This window comes from Scyliorhinus torazame, chromosome 10, assembly GCF_047496885.1.
Source record: "Scyliorhinus torazame isolate Kashiwa2021f chromosome 10, sScyTor2.1, whole genome shotgun sequence".
Taxonomy (NCBI): domain Eukaryota; kingdom Metazoa; phylum Chordata; class Chondrichthyes; order Carcharhiniformes; family Scyliorhinidae; genus Scyliorhinus; species Scyliorhinus torazame.
Window position 1 is genome coordinate 214,513,290 of NC_092716.1, and position 18,567 is coordinate 214,531,856.

The 18,567-nt window shown below is 44.4% G+C and overlaps 1 protein-coding gene across 2 annotated transcripts in view; it reads left to right on the forward strand.

Moving 5' to 3' along the window:
* LOC140384553 (glycogen [starch] synthase, muscle-like) overlaps nucleotides 1-18,567 on the forward strand; it is a 234,218-nt gene that overhangs the window by 23,955 nt on the left and 191,696 nt on the right. For both annotated transcript variants that reach the window (XM_072466356.1, XM_072466355.1), the window contains one exon: nucleotides 10,422-10,613. In XM_072466356.1, coding sequence (XP_072322457.1) covers nucleotides 10,422-10,613 — 192 coding nt within the window. The remainder of the gene's footprint in view (nucleotides 1-10,421; nucleotides 10,614-18,567) is intronic.

Here is an 18,567-nt window from a genome sequence, read left to right on the forward strand (position 1 = left end):
TTGTCGGTGAAGCAACAGAAGTTTGATTTGCAGTAATTGTTTTGGACTAGAGCCGAGTTATGAAGCCAAGACTAACATTGGAGTTACAAGAGGAACTTGCATTTGTGGAAATCCGACAGAGATTGATTTGAAGAAGTCTATTAAAGGAGGCTGGGGTATTGGAATGACAGGGAGGCGTAGAGAGAGAATTCCAGAGAATGGAGCCAAGGTGGCTGAAGTCTATAGAGGGGCACATGAGGTGTGGCAAGGGAGCGGATGAGACCAAAACCGGAAAAATAGTGTTTGAGGATGGGTACGTGGGCAGGGCAGGAGATTACAAGACTTGGAAGGGATTACAGGGACGGGCAACCTATGAGGGATTTAAACCCAGGGTGATGGGTCCGTGAGCCAACAGAAATGGATGAGAACCAGGGCAAAGTACATATGGAGCTTGGTTGTGTTTTGGATGGCCTGAAATTTATGGAGCATGGAGGATGGGAGGCCAACCAAGGGAGCTTTGGAATATTTGTAATGGGCTGAGATAGGAGTGGCGATGGAAGAACATGCAGTCAGGGGTGAATCCTCAAGTTCAACCCAAGATAGCTGAAAATGGTGGAAAGGGAATGGAATTTGTGATCAGGATCAAGACAATGGCTTCAGTCTCCGACTATTTACTCGGGGGCCAGTCTAGCTCAGCTGGCTGGACAGCTAGTTTGTGACAGAGCAAAGCCAACAGCGCAGGTTCAATTCCCGTACTGGCTGAGGTTATTCTTGAAGGTCCCGCCTTCTCAACCTTGTCCCTCACCTGAGATGTGGTGATTCTCAGGTTAAATCACCACCAGTTAGCTCTCCTCCTCAAAAGGGAAAGCAGCCTGTGACGACTTTACTTCCTTTTAATTAATTGAATAAAATTGTGACTCATTCAAGAATGAGAAGTCCCAACAATAGAGTGGAGTCAAAAGAGGTGGTGGACAGTACAGCCTGGAAAAAAGTTGTTATCCAGCTTCTTGACCACACAAAATATATTGCTGGGGTGAACCTTTGGTGGCATGAAAGGGAGATAATTTAAAACTGTTGCTCAACAGAGTGAGAGTGGCAGTAAAACTTTTTCAACGGGCAGTCATTAGTAAAGATCATGTTGTGGATGGTTATCTGCATTACTTTGTAGCATTGAGTGGACAAATGTATAAGATGCTACTGTCTGGCATATCAAATATAGAACTAGGTTCTGGAATAGTACCTTGTATGATAAACAGGGTTTAGGCAAAAATATACACTGTTTGGTGTTACTGAAAATGGTTGTGACATTTGACCGTCATCTATTAGTTGGGTCATCATACCCATGTATAATTGCTGGAAAATGTTCACGAGTCTGCTGGACGATCCAAACTTCAGAAGAATCTCCCAAAGTGCATCATGACTCATAGAATCAAATTCCATTATCAAGTCCACAGTTCTTTGCCAAGAACCATGTGCAAGTTCTGGTGCATTGAGCAATCCATTATTGATCTGGCAGTGCTTGATTCTTATGCTGGGTGCTTGAAATGAAAAGTGAATCATTCCCCATCACTAACATCTGCCAGCATGATGAACATAAAATTCACTGAGAAACTTCTCAAAATGTTTCATATAGAATTCATTCTTTTGAAATTTGACCGTGCAGCAACCATTTTGTGCACAGTTAAGATCCCATTCATATTTAAAGGAGTTTTATGGATGTAATAAGTAACATTGACCAGGATATCAGGAGAACTCCCTGTTCTTCTTTGAAACCAATCTTGACAAGAAAATAGCACCTCTGATTGCTTCCGTATTGTGTCAGAACACCAGTGTTCAGAGTGAACCCACAATCTTGTGATTGAGGGTGTTACCCAATGAGCCAAGTTTGAGCACTGTATCTGTTTGCTATATTCTTTAACCATAAATAATGTATAAATAGATTATTTAAAAAATAAATTTAGAATACCCAATTCTTTTTTTCCAATTAAGGGGCAATTTAGCATGGCCAATCCACTTACCCGGCACATCTTTTTGGGTTGTGGGGGTGAGACCCACGCAGACACGGGGAGAATGTACAAACTCCACACAGACCGTGACCTGGGGCTGGGATCGGACCCGGGTCCTCGGCGGCGTGAGGCAGCAGCGCTAACCACTTCGCCACCTTGCTGTCCTGTACAAATAGATTCTTGAGCATTTAAAAAATCTGTTTGTTAATCTAATTGTCAAAACAACTGCACTGTAGTTAAATATCTCTTCATTAGATTAAAAAACAACCTATCCTGCACCGGCTAACATTCTGTTCTATTCTGCTATCCTTTTTTCATGACTGTGACGTTTCCCTTTTGCCTATTAATACTCTCATTCCTGTGAGTGTAGCAGAGCAACAGCTATATTTACACATGAACATCAGAAAAGTCAAGGGCAAGAAAAGGCCATTCAATCTGCTGAAGTCCAGCTGTTACTTTTCCATTATAGCACCAGGTTGCATCTTCAATGTCCCTAATGCCTTTCCCTCTATTACCCTACCAGACAGATTCTTTCAAACACATCATCCACTGAGTTAAGGAATTCTTATCTGTTTAAAGTTATCCTATAACAATTTATTTACATTTTCCGTACAATCCTGGCTTAATTTAAAATAATCGTCTGGATTTATTTTACCTATATCATTTCATATTTTGCATACATCAGTGAGGAGAACACTCTTAATCAACTCTAGGTTCTGAATCCTTTGTCACTTGTGATCATACTTTTTGTTCCCCTTTACATCCATTCTTTTTTATTTATTAAAGGGAAATTTAGCGTGGCCAATCCACCTACCCGACAGTTTGGGTGGTGGGGTGAGACCCAACAGACATGGGGAGAATGTGCAAACTCCACCCGGACAGAGACCCGGGGCCGGGATCGAACCTGGGTCCTTGGCACTGTGAGGCAGCAGTACTAACCACTGCACCACCATGCCGCCTGCCTTTACATCCATTCCTGGATGCATACTTGTTATTGGGTTAATATAAGGCAATCCTCTTGAATATGACAGTATACGATCCCTTGATAAGATACTATCAGATGCAAGAGCTCTTCAGTGGGCAGACCTTCCCTTGTATTGGTCCTCCTGTATATTATATATTAGCTGTCCTCACCTCAGTGGCATACGGCAGCATCCGTGCTGGTGACCGCTCTGTCCTCGGCCATCCCAGTCACTTCCTGAGCACGCTCCTCGAAGGTGTTGAGGATTCTTATGTCCAGCACTCCACTGCCAGTCTGGGCCCTCTCCCGACGATTGTGGGAGAGCTTTGTTGCTCTCTTTAGTTTTTTCTCAATATGGCGGTCAATATGATCGCCTTCCTTAATTCTAATTGCGTTTGCTTTAGAGTCGCCAGGTATCTTTCGATACCGCCACAAGGTTCAAATCCGAATACTGATCAAAGAGTCGGTACACCAGTTAGTTCAAAGTCAATACTATTTATTTACATACACAGCAATATCTACTCATGCACGACATACTACAGACCAAACTATCACTACTGCTAAAGCCAATACTTAGCTTCGGGCATCCACTCAGTCAGAGGAACAATGGCCCTTGTTTGGTTCTGAGGCTGCTGGGGTGAAGTGGTAGAGGGGAACAGCTAAGGTGGTCCGTCTGGTAGCGAGCGTTGACCTTGGACTTACTTGCTTCTGGTGTAGCTGGTTGAAGGGTCTCTCCGCTCTGAGAGCCAAGTCCAAGAGAGCGATTCTCTCTTGGGGCCTTCTTCTTATACCCGAAGGGGGCTTTTGGGCGGGCCTTGAACTTGGCCCCAATCAATTGGGCCATTTCTTGATCATTCGCATTGATCCTGACCAATAAAGGGGTGGGTGCCCTGACGGCTGGGTGTGTCCTAGGTGGCCGTTGGCCTGCTTTGTTTTCTGCTTTCGGTTTGGGGAACCAGCGGCGCGGGGTCTGGGGCCAGATCAGTTACTTAAGTATCTTCCATTGTTCCCGGAGATGGGCCATCCATATGCTAATAGGCCTACAGTTTCAGTCTCGTCTGGGAGCTGTTTCTCCAATATGCAGACAGGCTCTGTGCCTGCTTGCATTCTGAACATTGTCCATTTTCCCCTGCAATCTTTGCAAATGTCCATTTTGTATTCTGGAAGTGGCCATCCCAGATGACAACAGCTTTTCTTGAGGAGACACAGAGAGGGCATCGTTAGCCACACGCGTGGTTCTTAGATGTGGTGGTGGTTGGGGGGGGGGGGCGGGGAGGGGGTGGTGAAGGAGAGGTTAGGGGCGTTGAGGGGGGATGAAGGAGAGGTTGGGGGCGTTTGAAGGGGGAGGGGCTGGAGGAAGGGTTGGGGGGGTTAGACACACCCGTGGGGGTGGAAACGTCTCGGTGGAGGGGAGGGACGTTGGTGTCTACTCACTTGTGCTGCCCAATTTATGTCATTGACTTTCTTCCTGCACTGGAGGCCAGCCCTCCTGGTCACACACCTGGAGCTCACTGCTACTGCCACCTCATCCCAGGGAGCATTGACTGCCATATGGCTAACCTTCCTGCTCCCTCGGGGGAACAGGACATCCCTCCTGGCTTCCACTGCATCTAGCAACCTTCTCCGGGTCAGCGCTCCCGAATCTCCCGAGGGTCTGATCCCCTCGCTACCATTGTTATGAGCTGGCTGGGGCTGGCTGAGCAAGGGCTGCTTAAGTGCTGCTCCACCGTGTTAGTGGGCGGCTCGTGAGTGCGATGCTGGCAAATCAGATGGTGAGCCTTCATTTGCAGTGAGAAGCCCATGAGGCCTCATTGATTAGCGTTGAATAGTGTTGCAGACCTTGCTGGGCTGAACGCCGGGAAGCTTGCTGCAATTTCGCTCACAACAACATTTAGAAGTCTTTCTGGAGATTCATGCCCTTAGAATGTTTTTCAGCACTTGGGAGCTGAACTCCGATAATAGGCTGCCATTTAGAAAGGGTGCCCCAAGTGAGCTTGTGAGTCCCCGGCCGCCCCCACACACAGGCACTACCTCACACCCTCTACTTACCTGCCCTGCACATCCTCTTCCTTCAAACCCCCCTCCACCTCCTTTCATGGGCATGGCCCTCCTCGGGCCCTGACCAATGGCGGTGTCACCCTAGCAGCCAGGCACTCTTGCACTGCCACCTTGGCAGTGCCAACCAGGCACCTTGGCAGTGCCAGTGCCAAGGTGCTAGCTGGGCAGTGCCAAGATGCCCATGGTGGGGGGGGGGGGAGAAGGCCAGGCACTGTACCTGACCACATAGGGGCCTCCAATAGCCCGGGAGACCCCCCCCCCCCCCCTGCCCCGGGTACCGCTCCACCTGGTCTACGTTCTTGTGGACCAGTACTGTTCGGCGCCTGGCTTCAGCCTCCCTTGGGAGGAAGGTAGATCGAGGTAGGCCGGTAGATCCCGGGTAGATAGGCTTTAAATAGGTTTAAGACCTACTTAGCGAGTGCCATTTGGATCCGCCCCTTTTCGGCAGAGTTCTGATTCTAATGCCTCTTGGGACTTGGGTCTATCCCACAACGCGTGAAGGCTGCTGGGAGGCCCACGAGAGGCCTCTCCTGGAATTTACCGGCCGCGTTGTGCTCTTGCTCGAGCACAACGCGGACACTGGATCGTGCCCAATGTTTCATTCTGATTCCCATTTACTTGAGTTCCATGATGCTCTGATGTCAAGGGCAATCACTCTCACTTCACCTCTGGAATTCAGCTCTTTTGCTCTTATTTGGACCAAGGTTATAACGAGGTCTCGGGCAGAGTGGTCCTGGCTGAATCCAAACTGTAATGCTAAAGTCTTGTGCTCCAGAACCAGTCACACTTCTGAGCAGGTTATTTTTCAGTACATTGTATAGATTTTCTTGGAGCTGGTGTACTTGGGACAGTCCCTTCCGACACGCGGTGCTTGGTGAGTTCCCCAGGCAGCAGCAGGTGCACAGAGGTCTATATCTCCTGGGTGCTGATGGTCTGCAACTTATTGTCATGGTCCAGGCAGGAAGCCTTACTTCTGATGCGCTCGGAAATATCGTTGATGAGCAAGTTCATAATGCTCATGGCCTTGGAGGAGATGCTGGTGTCCAGGTGAACCTATTTCATCACTTTGTAAGTGTTGATGAGTAACTTTCTTTGCTAGATCTCCTCCTTTTCTTGCTGCTCTTCAGTGGCAGCTTCTTCTGGGTCTTGGTGAGTGCCACTTGATAGCACTGTCAATGATGCCTTCTGGTTCTTTATTGATGATTGAGATAAAATGATGTGGCCTGGATAGGACTTGTCCTGCTGTTTGTAAAAAATTTGGCTAATGTTCCTCATTGTCAGATAGATTCCAGTGTTGTAACCGTATTGGAATAGTTTGGCTTGAGATGCACTATTTCTGGAGCACAGGTGTTCAGCACTATAGCTGGGATGTTGTCAGAACTCCTAGATCTCAACCTCTTGCCATTTACCTCTGTTCGCTGCTAGCTGCTTGTCACTCTTCTTTCTGTTCCACTCGCAGATCTTCCTGCCCCTTCCCAAGAAATACTGCATTGTTGTGACCTGGGACCTGCTTTAGGCATTTTAAAATTCTTGGTTTGTTTTCATTAAATAGCAAAAGTGCAAATTACACACATTTACGAAGTACAGAATAACTCGAAACTGCCTTAAAAACCCTAAGTTAATGCTTTGTAAGGAACTTTTCCTGTTCACTCTATTCGAGTCCTCCATTATTTCAAAACTCACAATTACACCTTAATTAACTTACCTGATTTTTTGGAAATAGACCCAATATCATGGCTCTTGCCATAATTATAGTTTCCATGCTGGATATATGCTGTCTACAGCTTTCATGATGTGGAGATGCCGGCGTTGGACTGGGGTGAGCACAGTAAGAAGTCTTACAACACCAGGTTAAAGTCCAACAGGTTTGTTTCGAATCACTAGCTTTCGGAGCGCAGCTCCTTCCTCACCTGAGGAAGGAGCAGTGCTCCAAAAGCTAGTGATTTGAAACAAACCTATTGGACTTTAACCTGGTGTTGTAAGACTTCTTACTGTACAGCTTTCATGTCCTTTCTATAATTGTGCGCACAAAACTAGAAACAATATTTTTAACTGTAACCGAACCAATATTTTGTACAAATTCATCATTGCTCCTTTGGTTTAATTCACTGAAACTAGCTGTAATGTTGTTAGTGTTTCCTTAAGATTAAACAATTATAGGCAATTATATATTTGAAATCTTTGGAACTCTGTCTTCACCCACACCCTTCAACATTATTGCATTTCCTGTTTTTCTCCTAAAATATATATTCATACTTCCCCACATTATATTCTCCACCTGCACATTCACAGTCTTTGCATTAGTCTATGTTTTACTGAAATATTTACAATTCCTCTTACTGTTTATGTTGGGTGTGGCCATTGGCATTGCAGAAGATGTTTGCTGTGTGGTTCAGAGTACCTTGGGAGTGCTGATCATCAGATTGAATCTACTGAGGATTCTGCTTTTGCCATGTATTTTATCAGGAGGGCTATTGCTGTTGCATCAGGAGGGCTATTGCTGTTGCTACTGGAGTTGGAGTGGCAGATAGTGAATCAGAAGCCCTTTCCCGTGGACAACATGATTGTTAGCCCTTTATGAGATGAATAATTCAATTTAACCTCTATGTGAATGCAAAAATTGTTTGGCAACTGTAAGAAATTCCTTGTGTTGTTCGCAATACTTGCTCAAATCTGTTGCATTATTTCCGTTTGTTTAGAAGCTCCAGGATACATTTCAATTTATAGCTGTCTTGTCTTTTTACAGCTCAGGTATTTGTGTGCCATTGTCCACTGTCAGTTTGGGTTTTTACACCCAAGTATGGTATACAGTGTATGATATACACTTAATTACCTCTTCAGAGTGAAGATCAGGAAGCTTCATGAGGATTGTTTTTAATGCAGGTGACTGTATCCAGATCATTTTCCTTGACTGAACAGTCTAAAGTCCTAAGCTCTGCATAATACTTAATTGCTAAAAATCTTCTGCTCTTCCAGTCTGATGCAGTAGTATTCAAATATGTTCAGAGTCACATTTCTGATGTTTCTTTGCCTTCCTTATGTATGAAAAGTTGCAATGAAGATCTGTCACTTCTGTACATGAAGTGATCATTGGTCATTTGTGATCTGAGCAAATGTTACTCCAAAGATCCAAATTAGTTAAGAGCTGAAGACTAGCATGTTTATTTTGTGAACTGCGTATATTGCCCATGCTAAGGATCGGCTAAGTCCTGTGCCTAAAGGCTTATTTTCCCAACAAGCCCAGATGGTAGTTGCAAAGAAGGCTTCCATTCTGCTGATCGATTTATTTAACTTACTATCTGTCTTGGAGTTAAAGTGTCTGGCTGGACCCTGGGGTGATTTCTGCATTGGTAGCTCCTCTGCATTTTCTATGTCGGAGGGGTTCTGAATACCTATAAAATGACGAGGAACTTTGTAGCTGTTTCCTCAGCTCTACAGTACACTCTCTCTGGCCCCTTTAAGACAAGTGTACCAAGTGCCATGATGTGGCATTGCTTGAACAAATTGGGCGGGATTCTCCATCCTGCAGCACCAGATTTCCCCGGGATTCTCTGTCTCGCCAGCCGGCCAATGGGGATTCCCATTGTGGGGCAGCCCCACGCCGCAGGCATCCTCGCGCTGCCGGCACAACGGAGAAGCCAACCCATTGTCTTCTATTTATGCTGAACTGTTTGCACCAGTTGAGTATGTTTGTTCCCGGCAGTGGTCTGCTGTGGCCTTGGTGAGCAGCAGATTCAGGATAAGGACTAATTTGCAATTGATGCTGAGCTCCATTTGGTTCAGAATGGACTTGTCACTTCCAATACAGGAATATAATTGCACAGTTCAGAGAGATTGAAAGGTAAAGTCAATTCATCATATTGCCATCACTAATCGAATTCCACCAGATATCAAATATCTTGCCTTCTTTTAGCTCACCTCTGCTTTTATCTTTCGACTTCCTATTTAACAACTCTTTCACAGCCATGATATTGGCAGAATGTTTCAATACTGTGCTTAACATTGTTAGTGACATTAACCTCATGAGACATTTTGCAGCCATGATATCTCTTTTAATCTACTGTAGAGCATTCTTATTCTCATACCAAAGTTTTCCCCTTTTACCATATAATTCACTTAATCATAGTTTAGTTGGTTCATTCATTAATTATGGGACTAGGGGACTGAAATGCATCCCCTCTGTCTGGAAGTAATTGGGGAGACATGTAATTAAAATAGGGCAATGTTTATTGTCCCATTCCTACTGACATCTTGATCCCTGCCACTCTGGTGGTGGTCTTGAAATGGGTTACCCAGTTCCTAGGTTTTCTTGAAACCCCAGTGCAATTTGAGGTACCGATTGGTGGAATACATGTTCTGAACACTTGGACCAATGGTACTTGGTGTTGGGTGACCTAATCAATGGCCATTACAGGGACCATTATAGACAGCTGAAAAAATAGTTTGCAATGATTTTGAAGTCCACAATTGTTTTTGTATCCACCACCCAATCAGACTCCACATTCTAAATCCTAACAACTCTATTTCCTCACGCCGCTTCTGGTTCTTTTGTCTATCACCTTAGATACATATCTTCAAGTTATTGACCCGTCAGTTACTGGAAGTTAGTTTTTACCTGAACCTTTAATGATTTTAAACACCTTTATCAAATCTCTTCTTATCCTTCTCTACTCTTCCAGTAAATTGCTTCTGTACCATCTCCAAAGCTTTCACATATGTCCTAAAGTGTGGTCTCCAGAATTGAGCTCAATACTCCAGTTGGGTCTCAACAAGTGTTTTGTATAAGATTAGCATAATTTCCTGGCTTTTTGAACTCTATTTCTGTTAATTACTTTGTTAATCTGTCCAACCACTTTCAAAGTCTGTGCACAAACACCCCCAGTCTTCATGCACCCGCTTTTAAAGTTGTACCATTGAGCTTGTCTTGTCTCTTTTCATTCTTCCCACCAAAATGTAACATCTCACACTTCTCTGCATTGAATTTCATCTGTCATGCGTCTGCTCATTCTAACTGCCTGTTCACACCCTTTTTAAGTCTATTACTACCTTTCTCACTGTTCACTACACTTATAAATTTCTTCTCCAATTATGGTTGACGGAACCTCTTTCTACACCTGTTCAGTATGATCTCTGTAGTGTGTGGTGAATTATACGAACTTGATCCATAATTGTATTTGTTTGGATATGTCCTTGTACATATTTGCTGACATTTTAATAATTACTTACAGCAGTGACCAGAAGTACTGTAGTGATAGCCATTCAATTCATTGAATTTAACAGTTTGATAGTTTCATATAGATTGAATGAAGTTTCCATCATGCATCCTTGCAGTTTTTTGTGGTAATGCATAATTTGAAGACATTTACAGGTCATACAACCCCAGAGGTTTGTGACATATCATTTGTTCCATTTTACAGGTCTATTTTGGCAGGTGGCTGATTGACGGAAGCCCTTATGTCGTGCTGTTAGACATTGCTGCTTCTGCATGGAGCCTGGATCAATGGAAGACAGAGCTGTGGGATTCTTGCAATGTTGGAGTTCCCTGGTTTGACAAGGAAGCTAATGATGCAGTTCTCTTTGGATTTCTCACCACATGGTTCCTGGGTGAAGTAAGTGTTCAAATACTCTGTTAGTTCAACTTGAGAACATGATGGCCTGAAATTTCCTGGAAACTTGCTGCAAAAGAAATTTACTAGAATGTTAAGGGTGGAGTGGGTCTTCAGTTACATGAAGAAACTAGAGAAGCTGGAGTTCTTCACAGAGCAAAGGGAGATTTAATAAAAGTGTTCAAAATCATGACCGATAACTAAGGAGAAATTGCTCCCAGTGACAGAAGGGTTGGTAACCAGAAACACAAATGTAAGGTAATTGTCAGAAGAACCAGGGATGAGATGAGATGAAAAGTTATTACGCAATGATCTTCCCAATGGCATGGTGGAAGAAGATATGATAACTTTTTAAAGGGAATTGGATTGAAAAAAATTGAGGCAGAAAAAAAATGTAGGGCTGGGGGAAAGGATGGAAGAATGGAACTAATTGAATAGCTCTTTGGAAGAATGGCCTCCTGTATTGCATGATTCTAATTGTTTTTGAGTTCATTTGTACTGTCTGTTTGAATTGTGTTTTCATGGTAATTTATTTTGCAATTTAATTTTCCTTTGGTTGAAAAACTTTCACTGACTTCCTTTTCTACTCCTAACATCTTTTTTGGTTCACATCCTCTCATATTTTAATTCTTCACTCAGAGATATGATGAACAGATTGCTTTTTAAAAATTCATATGCAGGATGTGACCGTTGCTGGTTAGGCCAGCATTTATTACCTATTCCTAGTTGCCCTTCAGGTGGTGTTGGTGAGATGCCTTCTTGAACCACTGCAGTCCTTGAGGTGTAAGTACACCCACTGTGTTGTTTGGGAGGGTGGATTCCAGGATTTTGACCCAGTGACAATGAAGGAACGACGATATATTTCCAAGTGAGGATGGTGAGTGACTTGAAGGGGAACCCCCAGGTGTTGGCGTTCCCAGGTATCTGCTGCTCTTGTCCTTCTAGATGGTGGTGATTGTGGGTGTGCTTAAGTAAGGAGCTCATAGATTCAATTACTTCATACCTTACTCCTGGTCACAACATTTGATTAAGGGAGCAGCCAGAAAGAGTAGTTGCTCAATCCAAACATCTTCAGTGTATGGGTATTGGGCAATACACATCAACATTACATGTACTTGGCTGTGTGATGTACAGAATATACAGTAATATGATTGACAGTACACAGTGCAACTTGAGACTAAGAAACTAGGAGCAGGAGTGGGCCATTCGGCCCTTCAAGCCTGCTCTGCCATTCAACTTGATCCTCTATCTTATTGCCATATTCCTGTTTTCTCCCAAAACCCCTTGATGCCATTAAAAATTTTTTTTAAAATCTTTATCTTTCTTGGATACATTCGGTGACTTGGCCTCCACAGCCTTTTGTGGTAGAGAATTCCACAGGTTCACTATCCTTTGAGTGAAAAGATTTTTCCTCATCTCTGTCCTAAATGGTCTACTCCATATCCTGTGACTGTTTCCCCTGGTTCTAAATTCCCCAATATCCTCCCTGCATCTAGTCTATCCTGCCCTGTGAGAATTTTAGATGGTTCAATCAGATCTCTTTTCATCCTTCTAAACTCTCGTGAATACAGCCCCACTCGAACCACCCTCTCCTCATAGGACAGTCCCGCCAACCCTGGTATCTGTCCAGTGAACCTCTGCTGCACCCCCCCTATGGCAAGTATATCCTTTCTTGGGTGAGAGACCAAAACTGCATGCAATACTCCAGGTATGGTCTTGCCAAGGCCCTGTACAGTTACAGTAAGACATCCCTACTTCTAAACTCAAATCCTCTTCCAGTGAAGGCCAACATACCATATGCCTTCCTAATTGGTAGCACAGTGGTTAGCACTGTTGCTTCACAGCCCAAGGAACCAGAGTTCGATTCCCAGCCTGGGTCACTGTCTCTGCGGAGTCTGCACGTTCTCCCCGTGTCTGCGTGGGTTTCCCCCGGGTGCTCCGGTTTTCTTCCACAAGTCCCAAAAGACGTGCTTGTTAGATGAATTGCACATTATGAATTCTCCTTCAGTGCACCTGAACATGTGCCGTAGTGTGGTGACTAAGGGATTTTCACAGTAACATCATTGCAGTGTTAATGTAAGCCTACTTGTGACATTAATAAAGATTATTATTATTATTAATTGCTTGCTGCACCTACCTCTCCACTTCCATTCACTGGTGTACAAGGACACTCCGATCTTTTTGCACATCCACAATTCCCAATATTTCACCATTTAAGTAATACTCTTCACTTCTGTTTTTCATACCAAAATGTATAACTTCACATTTAACCACATTGTACTACATCTGTCATATGTTTAACTTGTCTAAATTACCTTGAAGCCTCCCTGCATCATCCTCACAACTCCCAACTCCGCCCAGTTTTGAGTCATCAGCAAACTTGGAAATGTTACATTTGATTCCCTCGTTCAAGTCATTTGTATATATCGTGAACAGGAAGAGTGCGAGCACTGATCCCTACGGTACCTCACACAAAATACGACCGATTTATTCAAACTCTCTGTTTCCTGTCTATCCTGGGCAGCACAGTAGCACAAGTGGATAGCACTGTGGCTTCACAGCGCCAGGGTCCTAGGTTTGATTCCCCACGGAGTCTGCATGGTCTCCCCATGTCTGCGTGGGTTTCCTCCGGGTGCTCCGGTTTCCTCCCACAGCCCAAAGATGTGCAGGGTAGGTGGATTGGCCATGATAAATTGCCCTTCATGACCAAAAATGTTAGGAGGGGTTATTGGGTTACGGGGATAGTGTGGAAGTGAGGGCTTAAGTGTGTCGGTGCAGACTCGATGGGCCGAATGGCCTCCTTCTGCACTGTATGTTCTGTGATCTATGATATCATCCCATTCCCAATCCATTCCAATATATTATCCCCTATGCTAGTGGGCTTTAATTTTGACCACTAACCTCTTTTGAGGGGCTTTATCAAAAGTCTTCTGAATGTCACTTACAGAGGTGATGAATGAGATTCACACAGAGTTTGGTCCAAATACTTGCATTTCATTCACTGCAGTATCATCTTCCTTTATATTTCCTAAAACATCTACCAAATATCATAAATGTCCAACATATCTGCAAACAGCAACATATTGGATTTTTTAGCCCTGTCCATGTGCTGGGAATTGGAGAATTCTTGTATCCAACACGACTATTGTCCATCACATTTCAGGCATTATATTTATTTTGTCTTATTTGTACTAAATGAACATTAGATTTCATTAACCAGTAAACTTTGTAAGGTGCATCCATGAGTGGGCACCAGATGAATTGTTTACCCGTTCACCTTAGCTCCTTATCAAAGGATTCTCTGCAAATTTGGCTGTCTATCTCTAAGGAAATACTCGATGTCTGTACTGGCTCAGTAAGACCATAAGACCATAAGACATAGGAGTGGAAGTAATGCCATTCGGCCCATCGAGTCCACTCCACCATTCAATCATGGCTGATTTCAACTCCATTTACCCGCTCTCTCTCCATAGCCCTTAATTCCTCGAGAAATCAAGAATTTATCAACTTCTGTCTTAAAGACACTCAACGTCCCGGCCTCCACCGCCCTCTGTGGCAATGAATTCCACAGACCCACCACTCTCTGGCTGAAGAAATGTCTCCTCATCTCTGTTCTAAAGTGACTCCCTTTTATTCTAAGGCTGTGCCCCCGGGTCCTAGTCTCCCCTGCTAATGGAAACAACTTCCCTACATCCACCCTATCTAAGCCATTCATTATCTTGTAAGTCTCTATTAGATCTCCCCTCAACCTCCTAAATTCCAATGAATATAATCCCAGGATCCTCAGAAGTTCATCGTATGTTAGGCCTACCATTCCTGGGATCATCCGTGTGAATCTCCGCTCGACCCGCTCCAGTGCCAGTATGTCCTTCCTGAGGTGTGGGGCCCAAAATTGCTCACAGTATTCTAAATGGGGCCTAACAAATGCTTTATAAAGCTTCAGAAGTACATCCCTGCTTTTATATTCCAAGCCTCTTGAGATGAATGACAACATTGCATTTGCTTTCTTAATTACGGACTCAACCTGCAAGTTTAACTTCAGAGAATCCTGGACTAGGACTCCCAAATCCCTTTGCACTTCAGCATTATGAATTTTGTCACCGTTTAGAAAATAGTCCATGCCTCTATTCTTTTTTCCAAAGTGCAAGACCTCGCACTTGCCCACGTTGAATTTCATCAGCCCTTTCTTGGACCACTCTCCTAAACTGTCTAAATCTTTCTGCAGCATCCCCACCTCCTCCATACTACCTGCCCCTCCACCTATCTTTGTATCATCGGCAAACTTAGCCAGAATGCCCCCAGTCCCATCATCTAGATCGTTAATATATAAAGAGAACAGCTGTGGCCCCAACACTGAACCCTGCGGGACACCACTCGTCACCGGTTGCCATTCCGAAAAAGAACCTTTTATCCCAACTCTCTGCCTTCTGCCTGACAGCCAATCGTCAATCCATGTTAGTACTTTGCCTCGAATTCCATGGGCCCTTATTTTACTCAGCAGTCTCCCGTGAGGCACCTTATCAAAGGCCTTTTGGAAGTCAAGATAGATAACATCCATTGGCTCTCCTTGGTCTAACCTATTTGTTATCTCTTCAAAGAACTCTAACAGGTTTGTCAGGCACGACCTCCCCTTACTAAATCCATGCTGACTTGTCCTAATCCGACCCTGCACTTCCAAGAATTTAGAAATCTCATCCTTAACAATGGATTCTAGAATCTTGCCAACAACCGAGGTTAGGCTAATTGGCCTATAATTTTCCATCTTTTTCCTTGTTCCCTTCTTGAACAGGGGGGTTACAACAGCGATTTTCCAATCCTCTGGGACTTTCCCTGACTCCAGTGACTTTTGAAAGATCATAACTAACGCCTCCACTATTTCTTCAGCTATCTCCTTTAGAACTCTAGGATGTAGCCCATCTGGGCCCAGAGATTTATCAATTTTTAGACCTCTTAGTTTCTCTCGCACTTTCTCCTTTGTGATGGCTACCATATTCAACTCTGCCCCCTGACTCTCCGGAATTGTTGGGATATTACTCATGTCTTCTACTGTGAAGACTGACGCAAAGTACTTATTCAATTCCTCAGCTATTTCCTTGTCTCCCATCACAAAATTACCAGCGTCATTTTGGAGCGGCCCAATGTCAACTTTTGCCTCCCGTTTATTTTTAATGTATTTAAAGAAACTTTTACTATCATTCCTAATGTTACTGGATAGCCTACCTTCATATTTGATCCTCTCTTTCCTTATTTCTCTCTTTGTTATCATCTGTTTGTTTTTGTAGTCTTCCCAATCTTCTGACTTCCCACTACTCTTTGCCACATTATAGGCTTTCTCTTTTGCTTTGATGCATTCCCTAGCTTCCTTTGTCAGCCATGGCTGCCTAATCCCCCCTCTGATAACCTTTCTTTTCTTTGGGATGAACCTCTGTACTGTGTCCTCAATTACTCCCAGAAACTCCTGCCATTGCTGTTCTACTGTCTTTCCCACTAGGCTCTGCTCCCAGTTGATTTTCGTCAGTTCCTCCCTCATGCCCCTGTAGTTACCTTTATTTAACTGTAACACCTTTACATCTGATTCTACCTTCTTTCTTTCAAATTGGAGATTGAATTCGACCATATTATGATCACTGCCTCCTAAATGCTCCCTTACTTTAAGATCTTTAATCAAGTCTGGCTCATTACATAACACTAAGTCCAGAATGGCCTGTTCCCTCGTGGGCTCCATCACAAGCTGTTCCAAAAAGCCCTCCTGTAAGCATTCAATGAATTCCCTTTCCTTGGGTCCACTGGCAGCATTATTTACCCAGTCCACCTGCATATTGAAGTCCCCGATGATCACTGTGACCTTGCCTTTCTGACATGCACTTTCTATTTTGTGGTGCATTTTGTGCCCCCGGTCCTCACTACTGTTAGGAGGCCTGTACATAACTGTACATCAACTCTACCCACACAGACTCCACATCATCTGACCCTATGTCGTTTAGTGCTATTGATTTAATTTCATTCCTAATTAACAAGGCAACCCCGCCCCCTCTGCCCACCTCCCTGTCTTTTCGATAGGTTGTGAATCCCTGGATGTTTAAATGCCAGTCCTGATCCCCCTGCAACCACGTCTCTGTGATGCCTACCACATTATACCTGCCAGTCACAATCTGGGCCACAGGCTCATCTACCTTGTTCCGTACACTGCGCGCATTTAAATATTGCACCTTTAATTCTCTATTGACCGTCCCTTTTTGTTTTCTTAGTGTGGTGGACCTTGGTTTACTGAGCCTTTCCATACACGGTCATATTTTGTGGGATGGGGACTATCGTAACCACTCTTGAGTTTTGTCTGTTCGTGTTTTTTTGTATTCCTAAGCAGCTACGCTCCCCGCTGATTACTTCACCTCTTGGTTCTCTGACTTTCCCTTCCCCCCAAATCTTTAGTTTAAAGTCCTATTGACCACCCTATTTACTCTTTTCGCCAGAACACTGGTCCCAGCTCGGTTCAGGTGGAGACCATCCCAACGGTATAGGTCCCCCCTGTCCCAAAACTGATGCCAATGTCCCATGAAAAGGAACCCATCATTCCCACACCACTCTTTCAGCCACGTGTTAACTTCCCTTATTCTTGCCTCCCTATGCTAATTTGCACGTGACTCGGGCAGTAATCCGGAGATTATGACCCTTGAGGACCTGTTTTTTAATTTGAATCCTAGCTCTTTATAATCTCTAAACAGGTCCTCTTTCCTAGACTTGCCTATGTTGTTGGTACCGACATGTACCACAACAACTGGATCCTCCCCCTCCCTCTCCCTCTCCAGTATCCTTTCAAGCCGGTCAGAGATGTCCCGCACCCTAGCACCGGGCAGGCAACATACCATGCGGGACTCTTTATCCTGCTCACAAAGAATACTATCTATCCCCCTGATAATAGAATCCCCAACAACTACAACTTGCCTATTTACTCCCTCCCCTTGAATGGCCTGCTGAACCATGGTGCCTTGGTCAGCTGACTCATCCTTCCTGCAACCCTGTTCGCCATCCACACAGGGAGCAAGTGCCTCATACCTGTTGGACAGAGTGAAGGGCTGAGGCTCCTGAGTTCCTGACTGCTGGTTCCCTTTACCTGCCTGACTTGCAGTCACACCCTGCTGTCCCTGGGCACTGGCAGGATTTAAACTACTTACTCTGACAGGTGTGACTGCCTCCTGAAACACAGTGTCCAGGTAAGTCTCCCCCTCCCGGATGTGCCTCAGTGTTTGAAGCTCAGTAGATGCACCTCACATCAGCTGAACCAAATTATATTCATTGCAACACTAATAATCTAATAATCTTTATTGTCACAAGTAGGCTTACATTAATACTGCAATGAAGTTCCTGTGAAAAGCCCCACTACTAACCACATTATGAAACAAAGGTGTTTTGGGAATCCGCATACTTCTTGCCAATATCATCAAAGACGTCAAACCATGAAATCATGAACTAATATGTATTTAGGACTTGTAATGATGCAGTTAGCTGTAGTTTGTTAATACTGTATGAAGCAGTAAGAATTTTCAGGATACTTCAACAAACTAATGGGTGGGGGGGGCTGGGAGGTGCGCAGCTGGGCAAGTTGGGGAGGTGCAGGTTAGAATACCAGAAATGTAAAATCTGACACCAATCTTTTTTTTAAATGTATTTTATTACAAACATGTATCAAAACAGGTAACAGCGAATAAACACCTCGGGAGACATGTGTCCCAACAATCAACTATACAGTCTGTACAAATTTTTCCCCATTTTTAAACCCCCCCCCCCCCCCCCCCCCCCCCCCCCCCCCCGCCATGACGAACAGCTCCTCAAACATGGTCACAAACATCCCCCACCTTTTCTCAACCCCCCCCCCCTCGCTGAGCCCCTTAACTCTTCTCCAACCGCAGGAAGTCGTACAGGTCACCCAAACAAGCCGCTACCCCCGGTGGCGATGCCG